Source organism: Branchiostoma lanceolatum, chromosome 7 (genome assembly GCF_035083965.1).
Source record: "Branchiostoma lanceolatum isolate klBraLanc5 chromosome 7, klBraLanc5.hap2, whole genome shotgun sequence".
NCBI classification, from domain to species: domain Eukaryota; kingdom Metazoa; phylum Chordata; class Leptocardii; order Amphioxiformes; family Branchiostomatidae; genus Branchiostoma; species Branchiostoma lanceolatum.
Genome location: NC_089728.1, coordinates 13710814 through 13727216, shown reverse-complemented (window position 1 = coordinate 13727216; position 16403 = coordinate 13710814). Strand labels below are relative to the sequence as shown.

General features: G+C 49.6%; 1 protein-coding gene across 1 annotated transcript in view; it reads right to left on the bottom strand.

Annotated features, from left to right (window-relative positions):
* LOC136438374 (uncharacterized) overlaps window positions 1-16403 on the bottom strand; it is an 80698-nt gene that overhangs the window by 46702 nt on the left and 17593 nt on the right. The window contains exons 17-57 of the mRNA XM_066433143.1: window positions 16101-16300; window positions 15680-15836; window positions 15175-15434; window positions 14777-15054; window positions 14260-14537; window positions 13937-14136; window positions 13573-13732; window positions 13185-13441; window positions 12785-13062; window positions 12297-12568; window positions 11974-12173; window positions 11611-11770; window positions 11223-11479; window positions 10823-11100; window positions 10335-10606; window positions 10012-10211; window positions 9649-9808; window positions 9260-9516; window positions 8860-9137; window positions 8453-8643; window positions 8049-8248; window positions 7686-7845; window positions 7298-7554; window positions 6898-7175; window positions 6410-6681; window positions 6087-6286; window positions 5724-5883; window positions 5336-5592; window positions 4936-5213; window positions 4448-4719; window positions 4125-4324; window positions 3762-3921; window positions 3374-3630; window positions 2974-3251; window positions 2486-2757; window positions 2163-2362; window positions 1801-1960; window positions 1412-1668; window positions 1012-1289; window positions 524-795; window positions 201-400 (exon numbers count right to left, since the gene is read on the bottom strand). Coding sequence (XP_066289240.1) covers window positions 201-400; window positions 524-795; window positions 1012-1289; window positions 1412-1668; window positions 1801-1960; window positions 2163-2362; window positions 2486-2757; window positions 2974-3251; window positions 3374-3630; window positions 3762-3921; window positions 4125-4324; window positions 4448-4719; window positions 4936-5213; window positions 5336-5592; window positions 5724-5883; window positions 6087-6286; window positions 6410-6681; window positions 6898-7175; window positions 7298-7554; window positions 7686-7845; window positions 8049-8248; window positions 8453-8643; window positions 8860-9137; window positions 9260-9516; window positions 9649-9808; window positions 10012-10211; window positions 10335-10606; window positions 10823-11100; window positions 11223-11479; window positions 11611-11770; window positions 11974-12173; window positions 12297-12568; window positions 12785-13062; window positions 13185-13441; window positions 13573-13732; window positions 13937-14136; window positions 14260-14537; window positions 14777-15054; window positions 15175-15434; window positions 15680-15836; window positions 16101-16300 — 9461 coding nt within the window. The remainder of the gene's footprint in view (window positions 1-200; window positions 401-523; window positions 796-1011; window positions 1290-1411; window positions 1669-1800; window positions 1961-2162; window positions 2363-2485; window positions 2758-2973; window positions 3252-3373; window positions 3631-3761; window positions 3922-4124; window positions 4325-4447; window positions 4720-4935; window positions 5214-5335; window positions 5593-5723; window positions 5884-6086; window positions 6287-6409; window positions 6682-6897; window positions 7176-7297; window positions 7555-7685; window positions 7846-8048; window positions 8249-8452; window positions 8644-8859; window positions 9138-9259; window positions 9517-9648; window positions 9809-10011; window positions 10212-10334; window positions 10607-10822; window positions 11101-11222; window positions 11480-11610; window positions 11771-11973; window positions 12174-12296; window positions 12569-12784; window positions 13063-13184; window positions 13442-13572; window positions 13733-13936; window positions 14137-14259; window positions 14538-14776; window positions 15055-15174; window positions 15435-15679; window positions 15837-16100; window positions 16301-16403) is intronic.

The window sequence follows — 16403 nt, the reverse complement described above, 5'->3', positions numbered from 1 at the left end:
CAAGACAAAGGCACATGTTATGGAATCGTCAACTCAGCCAGATTCCTCATGACTCTAGCAACTGTAACTCTGAGACTTTTCTCAGCTCTGACAGCTAGCGATTCCTACCAAAACAGAAAAGGTAGAGTTTCAGAGGTCGCACAAGAGACCACGCAGTGCATACTCTCTAACAAGCAATTTTTAAAAAAGGGAGAACTGACCGGGTAGTAGATGCCGTCCTTCAGACAACCGCACTGCTCCTGTGGAACGCAGACTTCACCGCTGAGGACAAAGCCGAGGTCACACTCACACGCCTCCTTACAAGGGATCTGGCACTGGTGTGGTGCCGCCACGTCCGTGCAGGTACCCGGGCAGGCACTTGCACAGCTGGTGTAGTGACTGTTTACTGGACATGCCAGCGCTGATGGATAAAGAAAAGACAGTCGGAATCAATCAGTCGACTTCTAGCTATGGTGACATAATGGACGACAGACGTAAGAAATATGGAACATGCCAAGACTAAGTGTCCACTTTGGGTACTTACGACATATTGTTGGTGTTCTCCAATCGCCCAAATCTATTCCCAGTGCAGAGCATGCTTGCACGTAGGCCTCCAAGCTCTGACAGAGCAGTTCCAAACTGCCTTGGTACTCGCAGACGTCGTAGACACAGGCATCATAGTAGACACCCGGATCAACCAGGCTGTGACAAGCCTGGAAGTCTTCCATGATCTTGCCACAGCGTTGGTCGCTCTCGATGATGGCCTGTAGCCCTGGCTCACAGTTAGGCTCGACGATCACAACTTCGTCAGGACAGCTGAAACATAATTGTCACGACATCAGGATAAATCGACCCAACCTTCCTACATAGAAAGAAGTTTACTTGCTGGTCTAGCGGTCAGCCAGGCCAGGCCATTTATTTCTCATGCTACATGTAGAGACGTAAGGAAACGCTTTTCTGAACTCAGCTTTATACTCTGTGCTTGTCTCAAAGACGGCATCGTGTCTCTCCAGAAAAGACCTCGATACCCACCTTGTGTTGGTCTTCCAGCTATTGCCCCACTCGTTGGCATCGATAGCCATGCTTCCGTCCGACTTGAGCATGTCGTCTGTTTTGTCGCCGTTGAAGTTGCCACAAAGACCCTGTGTGGTGTTGAAGTAGACTGGTGGTACGACGACTTCTAGGCGATGGTTTCCGTCGAAGGACACCCTGAGTCCAAAGGTTGTGCTGAGCACGACGTTGGGTCCACTCAATTGTATGTCGATGCCCTGCGCCAGGTTGACCGGAGGAGTGACCTGCAGGCCGTTCAGCTGTAGAGACCAATAGAGGGACAAACGTTTAGTTCACCAAGTAACCAAACACGCGCTTTCTAAGAAACAAAGGTCTTTCAAGGAGAAAAGAAGTGCCAAAGAAGTTGTGCAGGCGGACTTACCGTCACAATGCGCCCTTGTCCCAAGATGACAGTATGTTGATAGATGGATATGCGTGCGCTGTCTGTGTAAGATACACGGTCGGAGCCTCTTCTGTCGTTGGTAGCCTGGATTTCAAAGCCTGGAAGTTGGTCGCTCTGTCGACTGGCCTTGCTGAGAATGTAGGTGCATGCACCCTGGTAATTCAGGTTCCTTCCGTCGTAGGTGATGTAGTGAGGATCGCCCCAGCTAACGCAAATGGCTTCGACTGGGCCGCGTACTATTGCATGAGACGAAGGGAGAATAGCAACTGAGTTAGGCATCTCATCAACGATTACAACTAGATAAGAGAGGGTATACGTAAAGGATGAAGGTTTGAACGTTTGCAAAGAAGTCTCAAAGTAGCACCCACCACCATCACAATTTCTGTCGGGTAGGCAGCGACAGTCCCACGTGCCGTCTTCCAAGCTCCAGAACAAGCCATCTTCGCAGACGACTTGGTGACAGCTGATATCATTCTGTCCACGACAGCTACAAGTCTGACCGTTTGCTTCGCTCCATTCAGCGCCCAACTACAAGACAAAGGCACATGTTATGGAATCGTCAACTCAGCCAGATTCCTCATGACTCTAGCAACTGTAACTCTGAGACTTTTCTCAGCTCTGACAGCTAGCGATTCCTACCAAAACAGAAAAGGTAGAGTTTCAGAGGTCGCACAAGAGACCACGCAGTGCATACTCTCTAACAAGCAATTTAAAAAAAGGGAAAACTGACCGGGTAGTAGATGCCGTCCTTCAGACAACCGCACTGCTCCTGTGGAACGCAGACTTCACCGCTGAGGACAAAGCCGAGGTCACACTCACACGCCTCCTTACAAGGGATCTGGCACTGGTGTGGTGCCGCCACGTCCGTGCAGGTACCCGGGCAGGCACTTGCACAGCTGGTGTAGTGACTGTTTACTGGACATGCCAGCGCTGATGGATAAAGAAAAGACAGTCGGAATCAATCAGTCGACTTCTAGCTATGGTGACATAATGGACGACAGACGTAAGAAATATGGAACATGCCAAGACTAAGTGTCCACTTTGGGTACTTACGACATATTGTTGGTGTTCTCCAATCGCCCAAATCTATTCCCAGTGCAGAGCATGCTTGCACGTAGGCCTCCAAGCTCTGACAGAGCAGTTCCAAACTGCCTTGGTACTCGCAGACGTCGTAGACACAGGCATCATAGTAGACACCCGGATCAACCAGGCTGTGACAAGCCTGGAAGTCTTCCATGATCTTGCCACAGCGTTGGTCGCTCTCGATGATGGCCTGTAGCCCTGGCTCACAGTTAGGCTCGACGATCACAACTTCGTCAGGACAGCTGAAACATAATTGTCACGACATCAGGATAAATCGACCCAACCTTCCTACATAGAAAGAAGTTTACTTGCTGGTCTAGCGGTCAGCCAGGCCAGGCCATTTATTTCTCATGCTACATGTAGAGACGTAAGGAAACGCTTTTCTGAACTCAGCTTTATACTCTGTGCTTGTCCCAAAGACGGCATCGTGTCTCTCCAGAAAAGACCTCGATACCCACCTTGTGTTGGTCTTCCAGCTATTGCCCCACTCGTTGGCATCGATAGCCATGCTTCCGTCCGACTTGAGCATGTCGTCTGTTTTGTCGCCGTTGAAGTTGCCACAAAGACCCTGTGTGGTGTTGAAGTAGACTGGTGGTACGACGACTTCTAGGCGATGGTTTCCGTCGAAGGACACCCTGAGTCCAAAGGTTGTGCTCAGCACGACGTTGGGTCCACTCAATTGTATGTCGATGCCCTGCGCCAGGTGGACCGGAGGAGTGACCTGCAGGCCGTTCAGCTGTAGAGACCAATAGAGGGACAAACGTTTAGTTCACCAAGTAACCAAACACGCGCTTTCTAAGAAACAAAGGTCTTTCAAGGAGAAAAGAAGTGCCAAAGAAGTTGTGCAGGCGGACTTACCGTCACAATGCGCCCTTGTCCCAAGATGACAGTATGTTGATAGATGGATATGCGTGCGCTGTCTGTGTAAGATACACGGTCGGAGCCTCTTCTGTCGTTGGTAGCCTGGATCTCAAAGCCTGGAAGTTGGTCGCTCTGTCGACTGGCCTTGCTGAGAATGTAGGTGCATGCACCCTGGTAATTCAGGTTCCTTCCGTCGTAGGTGATGTAGTGAGGATCGCCCCAGCTAACGCAAATGGCTTCGACTGGGCCGCGTACTATTGCATGAGACGAAGGGAGATAGCAACTGAGTTAGGCATCTCATCAACGATTACAACTAGATAGGAGAGGGTATACGTAAAGGATGAAGGTTTGAACGTTTGCAAAGAAGTCTCAAAGTAGCACCCACCACCATCACAATTTCTGTCGGGTAGGCAGCGACAGTCCCACGTGCCGTCTTCCAAGCTCCAGAACAAGCCATCTTCGCAGACGACTTGTTGACAGCTGATATCATTCTGTCCACGACAGCTACAAGTCTGACCGTTTGCTTCGCTCAATTCAGCGCCCAACTACAAGACAAAGGCAAATGTTATGGAATCGTCAACTCAGCCAGATTCCTCATGACTCTAGCAACTGTAACTCTGAGACTTTTCTCAGCTCTGACAGCTAGCGATTCCTACCAAAACAGAAAAGGTAGAGTTTCAGAGGTCGCACAAGAGACCACGCAGTGCATACTCTCTAACAAGCAATTTTTAAAAAAGGGAGAACTGACCGGGTAGTAGATGCCGTCCTTCAGACAACCGCACTGCTCCTGTGGAACGCAGACTTCACCGCTGAGGACAAAGCCGAGGTCACACTCACACGCCTCCTTACAAGGGATCTGGCACTGGTGTGGTGCCGCCACGTCCGTGCAGGTACCCGGGCAGGCACTTGCACAGCTGGTGTAGTGACTGTTTACTGGACATGCCAGCGCTGATGGATAAAGAAAAGACAGTCGGAATCAATCAGTCGACTTCTAGCTATGGTGACATAATGGACGACAGACGTAAGAAATATGGAACATGCCAAGGCTTAGTGTCCACTTTGGGTACTTACGACATATTGTTGGTGTTCTCCAATCGCCCAAATCTATTCCCAGTGCAGAGCATGCTTGCACGTAGGCCTCCAAGCTCTGACAGAGCAGTTCCAAACTGCCTTGGTACTCGCAGACGTCGTAGACACAGGCATCATAGTAGACACCCGGATCAACCAGGCTGTGACAAGCCTGGAAGTCTTCCATGATCTTGCCACAGCGTTGGTCGCTCTCGATGATGGCCTGTAGCCCTGGCTCACAGTTAGGCTCGACGATCACAACTTCGTCAGGACAGCTGAAACATAATTGTCACGACATCAGGATAAATCGACCCAACCTTCCTACATAGAAAGAAGTTTACTTGCTGGTCTAGCGGTCAGCCAGGCCAGGCCATTTATTTCTCATGCTACATGTAGAGACGTAAGGAAACGCTTTTCTGAACTCAGCTTTATACTCTGTGCTTGTCCCAAAGACGGCATCGTGTCTCTCCAGAAAAGACCTCGATACCCACCTTGTGTTGGTCTTCCAGCTATTGCCCCACTCGTTGGCATCGATAGCCATGCTTCCGTCCGACTTGAGCATGTCGTCTGTTTTGTCGCCGTTGAAGTTGCCACAAAGACCCTGTGTGGTGTTGAAGTAGACTGGTGGTACGACGACTTCTAGGCGATGGTTTCCGTCGAAGGACACCCTGAGTCCAAAGGTTGTGCTGAGCACGGCGTTGGGTCCACTCAATTGTATGTCGATGCCCTGCGCCAGGTTGACCGGAGGAGTGACCTGCAGGCCGTTCAGCTGTAGAGACCAATTGAGGGACAAACGTTTAGTTCACCAAGTAACCAAACACGCGCTTTCTAAGAAACAAAGGTCTTTCAAGGAGAAAAGAAGTGCCAAAGAAGTTGTGCAGGCGGACTTACCGTCACAATGCGCCCTTGTCCCAAGATGACAGTATGTTGATAGATGGATATGCGTGCGCTGTCTGTGTAAGATACACGGTCGGAGCCTCTTCTGTCGTTGGTAGCCTGGATCTCAAAGCCTGGAAGTTGGTCGCTCTGTCGACTGGCCTTGCTGAGAATGTAGGTGCATGCACCCTGGTAATTCAGGTTCCTTCCGTCGTAGGTGATGTAGTGAGGATCGCCCCAGCTAACGCAAATGGCTTCGACTGGGCCGCGTACTATTGCATGAGACGAAGGGAGATAGCAACTGAGTTAGGCATCTCATCAACGATTACAACTAGATAGGAGAGGGTATACGTAAAGGATGAAGGTTTGAACGTTTGCAAAGAAGTCTCAAAGTAGCACCCACCACCATCACAATTTCTGTCGGGTAGGCAGCGACAGTCCCACGTGCCGTCTTCCAAGCTCCAGAACAAGCCATCTTCGCAGACGACTTGTTGACAGCTGATATCATTCTGTCCACGACAGCTACAAGTCTGACCGTTTGCTTCGCTCCATTCAGCGCCCAACTACAAGACAAAGGCACATGTTATGGAATCGTCAACTCAGCCAGATTCCTCATGACTCTAGCAACTGTAACTCTGAGACTTTTCTCAGCTCTGACAGCTAGCGATTCCTACCAAAACAGAAAAGGTAGAGTTTCAGAGGTCGCACAAGAGACCATGCAGTGCATACTCTCTAACAAGCAATTTTTAAAAAAGGGAGAACTGACCGGGTAGTAGATGCCGTCCTTCAGACAACCGCACTGCTCCTGTGGAACGCAGACTTCACCGCTGAGGACAAAGCCGAGGTCACACTCACACGCCTCCTTACAAGGGATCTGGCACTGGTGTGGTGCCGCCACGTCCGTGCAGGTACCCGGGCAGGCACTTGCACAGCTGGTGTAGTGACTGTTTACTGGACATGCCAGCGCTGATGGATAAAGAAAAGACAGTCGGAATCAATCAGTCGACTTCTAGCTATGGTGACATAATGGACGACAGACGTAAGAAATATGGAACATGCCAAGACTTAGTGTCCACTTTGGGTACTTACGACATATTGTTGGTGTTCTCCAATCGCCCAAATCTATTCCCAGTGCAGAGCATGCTTGCACGTAGGCCTCCAAGCTCTGACAGAGCAGTTCCAAACTGCCTTGGTACTCGCAGACGTCGTAGACACAGGCATCATAGTAGACACCCGGATCAACCAGGCTGTGACAAGCCTGGAAGTCTTCCATGATCTTGCCACAGCGTTGGTCGCTCTCGATGATGGCCTGTAGCCCTGGCTCACAGTTAGGCTCGACGATCACAACTTCGTCAGGACAGCTGAAACATAATTGTCACGACATCAGGATAAATCGACCCAACCTTCCTACATAGAAAGAAGTTTACTTGCTGGTCTAGCGGTCAGCCAGGCCAGGCCATTTATTTCTCATGCTACATGTAGAGACGTAAGGAAACGCTTTTCTGAACTCAGCTTTATACTCTGTGCTTGTCCCAAAGACGGCATCGTGTCTCTCCAGAAAAGACCTCGATACCCACCTTGTGTTGGTCTTCCAGCTATTGCCCCACTCGTTGGCATCGATAGCCATGCTTCCGTCCGACTTGAGCATGTCGTCTGTTTTGTCGCCGTTGAAGTTGCCACAAAGACCCTGTGTGGTGTTGAAGTAGACTGGTGGTACGACGACTTCTAGGCGATGGTTTCCGTCGAAGGACACCCTGAGTCCAAAGGTTGTGCTGAGCACGACGTTGGGTCCACTCAATTGTATGTCGATGCCCTGCGCCAGGTTGACCGGAGGAGTGACCTGCAGGCCGTTCAGCTGTAGAGACCAATTGAGGGACAAACGTTTAGTTCACCAAGTAACCAAACACGCGCTTTCTAAGAAACAAAGGTCTTTCAAGGAGAAAAGAAGTGCCAAAGAAGTTGTGCAGGCGGACTTACCGTCACAATGCGCCCTTGTCCCAAGATGACAGTATGTTGATAGATGGATATGCGTGCGCTGTCTGTGTAAGATACACGGTCGGAGCCTCTTCTGTCGTTGGTAGCCTGGATCTCAAAGCCTGGAAGTTGGTCGCTCTGTCGACTGGCCTTGCTGAGAATGTAGGTGCATGCACCCTGGTAATTCAGGTTCCTTCCGTCGTAGGTGATGTAGTGAGGATCGCCCCAGCTAACGCAAATGGCTTCGACTGGGCCGCGTACTATTGCATGAGACGAAGGGAGATAGCAACTGAGTTAGGCATCTCATCAACGATTACAACTAGATAGGAGAGGGTATACGTAAAGGATGAAGGTTTGAACGTTTGCAAAGAAGTCTCAAAGTAGCACCCACCACCATCACAATTTCTGTCGGGTAGGCAGCGACAGTCCCACGTGCCGTCTTCCAAGCTCCAGAACAAGCCATCTTCGCAGACGACTTGTTGACAGCTGATATCATTCTGTCCACGACAGCTACAAGTCTGACCGTTTGCTTCGCTCCATTCAGCGCCCAACTACAAGACAAAGGCACATGTTATGGAATCGTCAACTCAGCCAGATTCCTCATGACTCTAGCAACTGTAACTCTGAGACTTTTCTCAGCTCTGACAGCTAGCGATTCCTACCAAAACAGAAAAGGTAGAGTTTCAGAGGTCGCACAAGAGACCACGCAGTGCATACTCTCTAACAAGCAATTTTTAAAAAAGGGAGAACTGACCGGGTAGTAGATGCCGTCCTTCAGACAACCGCACTGCTCCTGTGGAACGCAGACTTCACCGCTGAGGACAAAGCCGAGGTCACACTCACACGCCTCCTTACAAGGGATCTGGCACTGGTGTGGTGCCGCCACGTCCGTGCAGGTACCCGGGCAGGCACTTGCACAGCTGGTGTAGTGACTGTTTACTGGACATGCCAGCGCTGATGGATAAAGAAAAGACAGTCGGAATCAATCAGTCGACTTCTAGCTATGGTGACATAATGGACGACAGACGTAAGAAATATGGAACATGCCAAGACTTAGTGTCCACTTTGGGTACTTACGACATATTGTTGGTGTTCTCCAATCGCCCAAATCTATTCCCAGTGCAGAGCATGCTTGCACGTAGGCCTCCAAGCTCTGACAGAGCAGTTCCAAACTGCCTTGGTACTCGCAGACGTCGTAGACACAGGCATCATAGTAGACACCCGGATCAACCAGGCTGTGACAAGCCTGGAAGTCTTCCATGATCTTGCCACAGCGTTGGTCGCTCTCGATGATGGCCTGTAGCCCTGGCTCACAGTTAGGCTCGACGATCACAACTTCGTCAGGACAGCTGAAACATAATTGTCACGACATCAGGATAAATCGACCCAACCTTCCTACATAGAAAGAAGTTTACTTGCTGGTCTAGCGGTCAGCCAGGCCAGGCCATTTATTTCTCATGCTACATGTAGAGACGTAAGGAAACGCTTTTCTGAACTCAGCTTTATACTCTGTGCTTGTCCCAAAGACGGCATCGTGTCTCTCCAGAAAAGACCTCGATACCCACCTTGTGTTGGTCTTCCAGCTATTGCCCCACTCGTTGGCATCGATAGCCATGCTTCCGTCCGACTTGAGCATGTCGTCTGTTTTGTCGCCGTTGAAGTTGCCACAAAGACCCTGTGTGGAGTTGAAGTAGACTGGTGGTACGACGACTTCTAGGCGATGGTTTCCGTCGAAGGACACCCTGAGTCCAAAGGTTGTGCTCAGCACGACGTTGGGTCCACTCAATCGTATGTCGATGCCCTGCGCCAGGTTGACCGGAGGAGTGACCTGCAGGCCGTTCAGCTGTAGAGACCAATTGAGGGACAAACGTTTAGTTCACCAAGTAACCAAACACGCGCTTTCTAAGAAACAAAGGTCTTTCAAGGAGAAAAGAAGTGCCAAAGAAGTTGTGCAGGCGGACTTACCGTCACAATGCGCCCTTGTCCCAAGATGACAGTATGTTGATAGATGGATATGCGTGCGCTGTCTGTGTAAGATACACGGTCGGAGCCTCTTCTGTCGTTGGTAGCCTGGATCTCAAAGCCTGGAAGTTGGTCGCTCTGTCGACTGGCCTTGCTGAGAATGTAGGTGCATGCACCCTGGTAATTCAGGTTCCTTCCGTCGTAGGTGATGTAGTGAGGATCGCCCCAGCTAACGCAAATGGCTTCGACTGGGCCGCGTACTATTGCATGAGACGAAGGGAGAATAGCAACTGAGTTAGGCATCTCATCAACGATAACAACTAGATAAGAGATGGTATACGTAAAGGATGAAGGTTTGAACGTTTGCAAAGAAGTCTCAAAGTAGCACCCACCACCATCACAATTTCTGTCGGGTAGGCAGCGACAGTCCCACGTGCCGTCTTCCAAGCTCCAGAAGAGGCCATCTTCGCAGACGACTTGTTGACAGCTGATATCATTCTGTCCACGACAGCTACAAGTCTGACCGTTTGCTTCGCTCCATTCAGCGCCCAACTACAAGACAAAGGCACATGTTATGGAATCGTCAACTCAGCCAGATTCCTCATGACTCTAGCAACTGTAACTCTGAGACTTTTCTCAACTCTGACAGCTAGCGATTCCTACCAAAACAGAAAAGGTAGAGTTTCAGAGGTCGCACAAGAGACCACGCAGTGCATACTCTCTAACAAGCAATTTTTTAAAAAGGGAGAACTGACCGGGTAGTAGATGCCGTCCTTCAGACAACCGCACTGCTCCTGTGGAACGCAGACTTCACCGCTGAGGACAAAGCCGAGGTCACACTCACACGCCTCCTTACAAGGGATCTGGCACTGGTGTGGTGCCGCCACGTCCGTGCAGGTACCCGGGCAGGCACTTGCACAGCTGGTGTAGTGACTGTTTACTGGACATGCCAGCGCTGATGGATAAAGAAAAGACAGTCGGAATCAATCAGTCGACTTCTAGCTATGGTGACATAATGGACGACAGACGTAAGAAATATGGAACATGCCAAGGCTTAGTGTCCACTTTGGGTACTTACGACATATTGTTGGTGTTCTCCAATCGCCCAAATCTATTCCCAGTGCAGAGCATGCTTGCACGTAGGCCTCCAAGCTCTGACAGAGCAGTTCCAAACTGCCTTGGTACTCGCAGACGTCGTAGACACAGGCATCATAGTAGACACCCGGATCAACCAGGCTGTGACAAGCCTGGAAGTCTTCCATGATCTTGCCACAGCGTTGGTCGCTCTCGATGATGGCCTGTAGCCCTGGCTCACAGTTAGGCTCGACGATCACAACTTCGTCAGGACAGCTGAAACATAATTGTCACGACATCAGGATAAATCGACCCAACCTTCCTACATAGAAAGAAGTTTACTTGCTGGTCTAGCGGTCAGCCAGGCCAGGCCATTTATTTCTCATGCTACATGTAGAGACGTAAGGAAACGCTTTTCTGAACTCAGCTTTATACTCTGTGCTTGTCCCAAAGACGGCATCGTGTCTCTCCAGAAAAGACCTCGATACCCACCTTGTGTTGGTCTTCCAGCTATTGCCCCACTCGTTGGCATCGATAGCCATGCTTCCGTCCGACTTGAGCATGTCGTCTGTTTTGTCGCCGTTGAAGTTGCCACAAAGACCCTGTGTGGTGTTGAAGTAGACTGGTGGTACGACGACTTCTAGGCGATGGTTTCCGTCGAAGGACACCCTGAGTCCAAAGGTTGTGCTCAGCACGACGTTGGGTCCACTCAATTGTATGTCGATGCCCTGCGCCAGGTGGACCGGAGGAGTGACCTGCAGGCCGTTCAGCTGTAGAGACCAATAGAGGGACAAACGTTTAGTTCACCAAGTAACCAAACACGCGCTTTCTAAGAAACAAAGGTCTTTCAAGGAGAAAAGAAGTGCCAAAGAAGTTGTGCAGGCGGACTTACCGTCACAATGCGCCCTTGTCCCAAGATGACAGTATGTTGATAGATGGATATGCGTGCGCTGTCTGTGTAAGATACACGGTCGGAGCCTCTTCTGTCGTTGGTAGCCTGGATCTCAAAGCCTGGAAGTTGGTCGCTCTGTCGACTGGCCTTGCTGAGAATGTAGGTGCATGCACCCTGGTAATTCAGGTTCCTTCCGTCGTAGGTGATGTAGTGAGGATCGCCCCAGCTAACGCAAATGGCTTCGACTGGGCCGCGTACTATTGCATGAGACGAAGGGAGATAGCAACTGAGTTAGGCATCTCATCAACGATTACAACTAGATAAGAGAGGGTATACGTAAAGGATGAAGGTTTGAACGTTTGCAAAGAAGTCTTAAAGTAGCACCCACCACCATCACAATTTCTGTCGGGTAGGCAGCGACAGTCCCACGTGCCGTCTTCCAAGCTCCAGAAGAGGCCATCTTCGCAGACGACTTGTTGACAGCTGATATCATTCTGTCCACGACAGCTACAAGTCTGACCGTTTGCTTCGCTCCATTCAGCGCCCAACTACAAGACAAAGGCACATGTTATGGAATCGTCAACTCAGCCAGATTCCTCATGACTCTAGCAACTGTAACTCTGAGACTTTTCTCAGCTCTGACAGCTAGCGATTCCTACCAAAACAGAAAAGGTAGAGTTTCAGAGGTCGCACAAGAGACCACGCAGTGCATACTCTCTAACAAGCAATTTTTAAAAAAGGGAGAACTGACCGGGTAGTAGATGCCGTCCTTCAGACAACCGCACTGCTCCTGTGGAACGCAGACTTCACCGCTGAGGACAAAGCCGAGGTCACACTCACACGCCTCCTTACAAGGGATCTGGCACTGGTGTGGTGCCGCCACGTCCGTGCAGGTACCCGGGCAGGCACTTGCACAGCTGGTGTAGTGACTGTTTACTGGACATGCCAGCGCTGATGGATAAAGAAAAGACAGTCGGAATCAATCAGTCGACTTCTAGCTATGGTGACATAATGGACGACAGACGTAAGAAATATGGAACATGCCAAGGCTTAGTGTCCACTTTGGGTACTTACGACATATTGTTGGTGTTCTCCAATCGCCCAAATCTATTCCCAGTGCAGAGCATGCTTGCACGTAGGCCTCCAAGCTCTGACAGAGCAGTTCCAAACTGCCTTGGTACTCGCAGACGTCGTAGACACAGGCATCATAGTAGACACCCGGATCAACCAGGCTGTGACAAGCCTGGAAGTCTTCCATGATCTTGCCACAGCGTTGGTCGCTCTCGATGATGGCCTGCAGCCCTGGCTCACAGTTAGGCTCGACGATCACAACTTCTTCAGGACAGCTGAAACATAATTGTCACGACATCAGGATAAATCGACCCAACCTTCCTACATAGAAAGAAGTTTACTTGCTGGTCTAGCGGTCAGCCAGGCCAGGCCATTTATTTCTCATGCTACATGTAGAGACGTAAGGAAACGCTTTTCTGAACTCAGCTTTATACTCTGTGCTTGTCCCAAAGACGGCATCGTGTCTCTCCAGAAAAGACCTCGATACCCACCTTGTGTTGGTCTTCCAGCTATTGCCCCACTCGTTGGCATCGATAGCCATGCTTCCGTCCGACTTGAGCATGTCGTCTGTTTTGTCGCCGTTGAAGTTGCCACAAAGACCCTGTGTGGTGTTGAAGTAGACTGGTGGTACGACGACTTCTAGGCGATGGTTTCCGTCGAAGGACACCCTGAGTCCAAAGGTTGTGCTCAGCACGACGTTGGGTCCACTCAATTGTATGTCGATGCCCTGCGCCAGGTTGACCGGAGGAGTGACCTGCAGGCCGTTCAGCTGTAGAGACCAATTGAGGGACAAACGTTTAGTTCACCAAGTAACAAAACACGCGCTTTCTAAGAAACAAAGGTCTTTCAAGGAGAAAAGAAGTGCCAAAGAAGTTGTGCAGGCGGACTTACCGTCACAATGCGCCCTTGTCCCAAGATGACAGTATGTTGATAGATGGATATGCGTGCGCTGTCTGTGTAAGATACACGGTCGGAGCCTCTTCTGTCGTTGGTAGCCTGGATCTCAAAGCCTGGAAGTTGGTCGCTCTGTCGACTGGCCTTGCTGAGAATGTAGGTGCATGCACCCTGGTAATTCAGGTTCCTTCCGTCGTAGGTGATGTAGTGAGGATCGCCCCAGCTAACGCAAATGGCTTCGACTGGGCCGCGTACTATTGCATGAGACGAAGGGAGATAGCAACTGAGTTAGGCATCTCATCAACGATTACAACTAGATAAGAGAGGGTATACGTAAAGGATGAAGGTTTGAACGTTTGCAAAGAAGTCTTAAAGTAGCACCCACCACCATCACAATTTCTGTCGGGTAGGCAGCGACAGTCCCACGTGCCGTCTTCCAAGCTCCAGAAGAGGCCATCTTCGCAGACGACTTGTTGACAGCTGATATCATTCTGTCCACGACAGCTACAAGTCTGACCGTTTGCTTCGCTCCATTCAGCGCCCAACTACAAGACAAAGGCACATGTTATGGAATCGTCAACTCAGCCAGATTCCTCATGACTCTAGCAACTGTAACTCTGAGACTTTTCTCAACTCTGACAGCTAGCGATTCCTACCAAAACAGAAAAGGTAGAGTTTCAGAGGTCGCACAAGAGACCACGCAGTGCATACTCTCTAACAAGCAATTTTTAAAAAAAGGGAGAACTGACCGGGTAGTAGATGCCGTCCTTCAGACAACCGCACTGCTCCTGTGGAACGCAGACTTCACCGCTGAGGACAAAGCCGAGGTCACACTCACACGCCTCCTTACAAGGGATCTGGCACTGGTGTGGTGCCGCCACGTCCGTGCAGGTACCCGGGCAGGCACTTGCACAGCTGGTGTAGTGACTGTTTACTGGACATGCCAGCGCTGATGGATAAAGAAAAGACAGTCGGAATCAATCAGTCGACTTCTAGCTATGGTGACATAATGGACGACAGACGTAAGAAATATGGAACATGCCAAGGCTTAGTGTCCACTTTGGGTACTTACGACATATTGTTGGTGTTCTCCAATCGCCCAAATCTATTCCCAGTGCAGAGCATGCTTGCACGTAGGCCTCCAAGTTTCGGCAGAGGAATTCCAAACTGCCTTGGTACTCGCAGACGTCGTAGACACATGCAGTAAAGTAGGCGGCCGGGTCAACGGCATCGTGGCAAGCCTGGAAGTCTTCCAGGATCTTTCCACATCGTTCGTCGCTCTCGATAATGGATTTTAATCCCTCAGTACATCCAGCTATAGGATCCACGGGGTCAGTTTCGTCAGGGCAGCTGAGTTGTAGAAAGTCAAGTAAAATACCCACTCTACGTTAATCAATGTATGAAAGGAAACTTGGTATTTCGATAAGCAAAGAATACCGTGTCCTTCTAGAAAGGCCTTTGTCGTGTGTTTCTTTTTCGAAAAAAAGTCTTATCGACAGTGGTGACCATACACCGTTTGTTCCAGCTGACTACAATATCATTTCTTACTGAAAAGTACTAATTAATACAGCAAACACGTTGATACCCACCTTGTGTTCGTTTTCCAGCTGTTGCCCCACTCTACAGGTGTGGAAGCCATGCTTCCGTTCGACATGAGCATGTCGTCGCTCTCGTCGCCGTTAAAGTTGCCACAGATGCCCTGTGTGATGTTTGCGTAGCCTGGTGGTACGACTATTTCCAGGCGAGTGCTTCCGTCGAAGGACACCCTGAGTCCAAAGGTTGTGCTGAGAACGACGTTGGGTCCACTCAATCGTACGTGAATGCCTTCCGCCAGGTTGACCGGAGTACTGACCTGCTGGCTGTTCAGCTGCAGTCACATAGAGAGACGGAAATTCAGTGAACCAATTCTTGATCAATCACTTGCTCATAAAACGAATAATTGATCTGTAGAAAAGAAGGCGCCATTGCCTTGTGCAGGCGTCCTTACCGTTACAGTGCGTGCTTGTCCCAAGATGACAGTATGTTGATAGATGGTTATATGTGCGCTGTTTGTGCAAGATACTCGATTGGAGCCTTTTCTGTCATTGGATCCTTGAATCTCAAATCCTGGAAGTTGGTCGCTCTGTTGACTGGCCTTGCTGAGAATGTAGGTGCATGCACCCTGGTAATTCAGGTTCCTTCCGTCGAAGGTGATGTAGTGAGGATCACCCCAGCTAACGCAGACTCCTTCCAATTCTGGATTGGTACCTGATTAATATACGATTTCAGTCAGGTTTTGGATGCGTTGGGTTTACTAAACATTTATGAAACAAATCATACCACTTAGAGTTAAAGGATTATATATCAAACAAGCGAATAGGTAGACCTTTTACTGCAAGTTAGTATGGAAATCTTAAGATGCAAACATGTAAAACTGTTACTTATCATAATTAAAATTGCTGTTGATAGTTATGTCTTCGTATAGTAGTGTTTTTACAGAATTTGAAGCAAACCTTCGCAGACGCCGTCCAGTTGGCAGTGACAGCCCCATTGGCCGTCTACTATACTCCATGTAAAGCCGTTGTTACATTCCACGTCCCTGCATGTGCTGTTATTGTCTCCATGACAAGTGCATCGCTGGCCATTCTCTAGACCTCGTTCCTCATTCAGCTGTGGGACAGAGTGTTGTCGTTACAACGTTTACTGTAAGGTTGCTTTATCTACAAAACATTATTAAATTGTGAAAGCTAAGTACAGTCAATCGTCATCGCCCCACACACAGCCATGGAAACGTATTTTCATGATAGATTTTTGGAAATAAGAATTGGCAAGTATATACAACTGAGGATTCATAGTTCGTTTTACAGTTAGTTGAACAATCTTGTGAGTTGAGGAAAACAAGAAAATAAGCGAATATCATAGACAAAGACACACCGCATAGTAGCTTCCATCTATCAGACAGCCACACTGCTCCTCTGGAACGCAGGCTTCCCCACTGAGGACAAAGCCAAGGTCACACTCACACGCCTCTTTACAAGGTTGGTCGCACTGGCTTGCTGCCGCCACGTCGGTGCAGGTACCCGGGCAGGCACTTGCACAGCTGGTGTAGTGACTGTTTACTGGACATGTCGGCGCTGATGGAGAAAATGGAGGAAATTGTAAACAAATCTGTGGTTACGCTGTCGTGATTGACAACTCAAGTCAATGATGAAAGGCTGTAAACCTAGCTGTCAACTT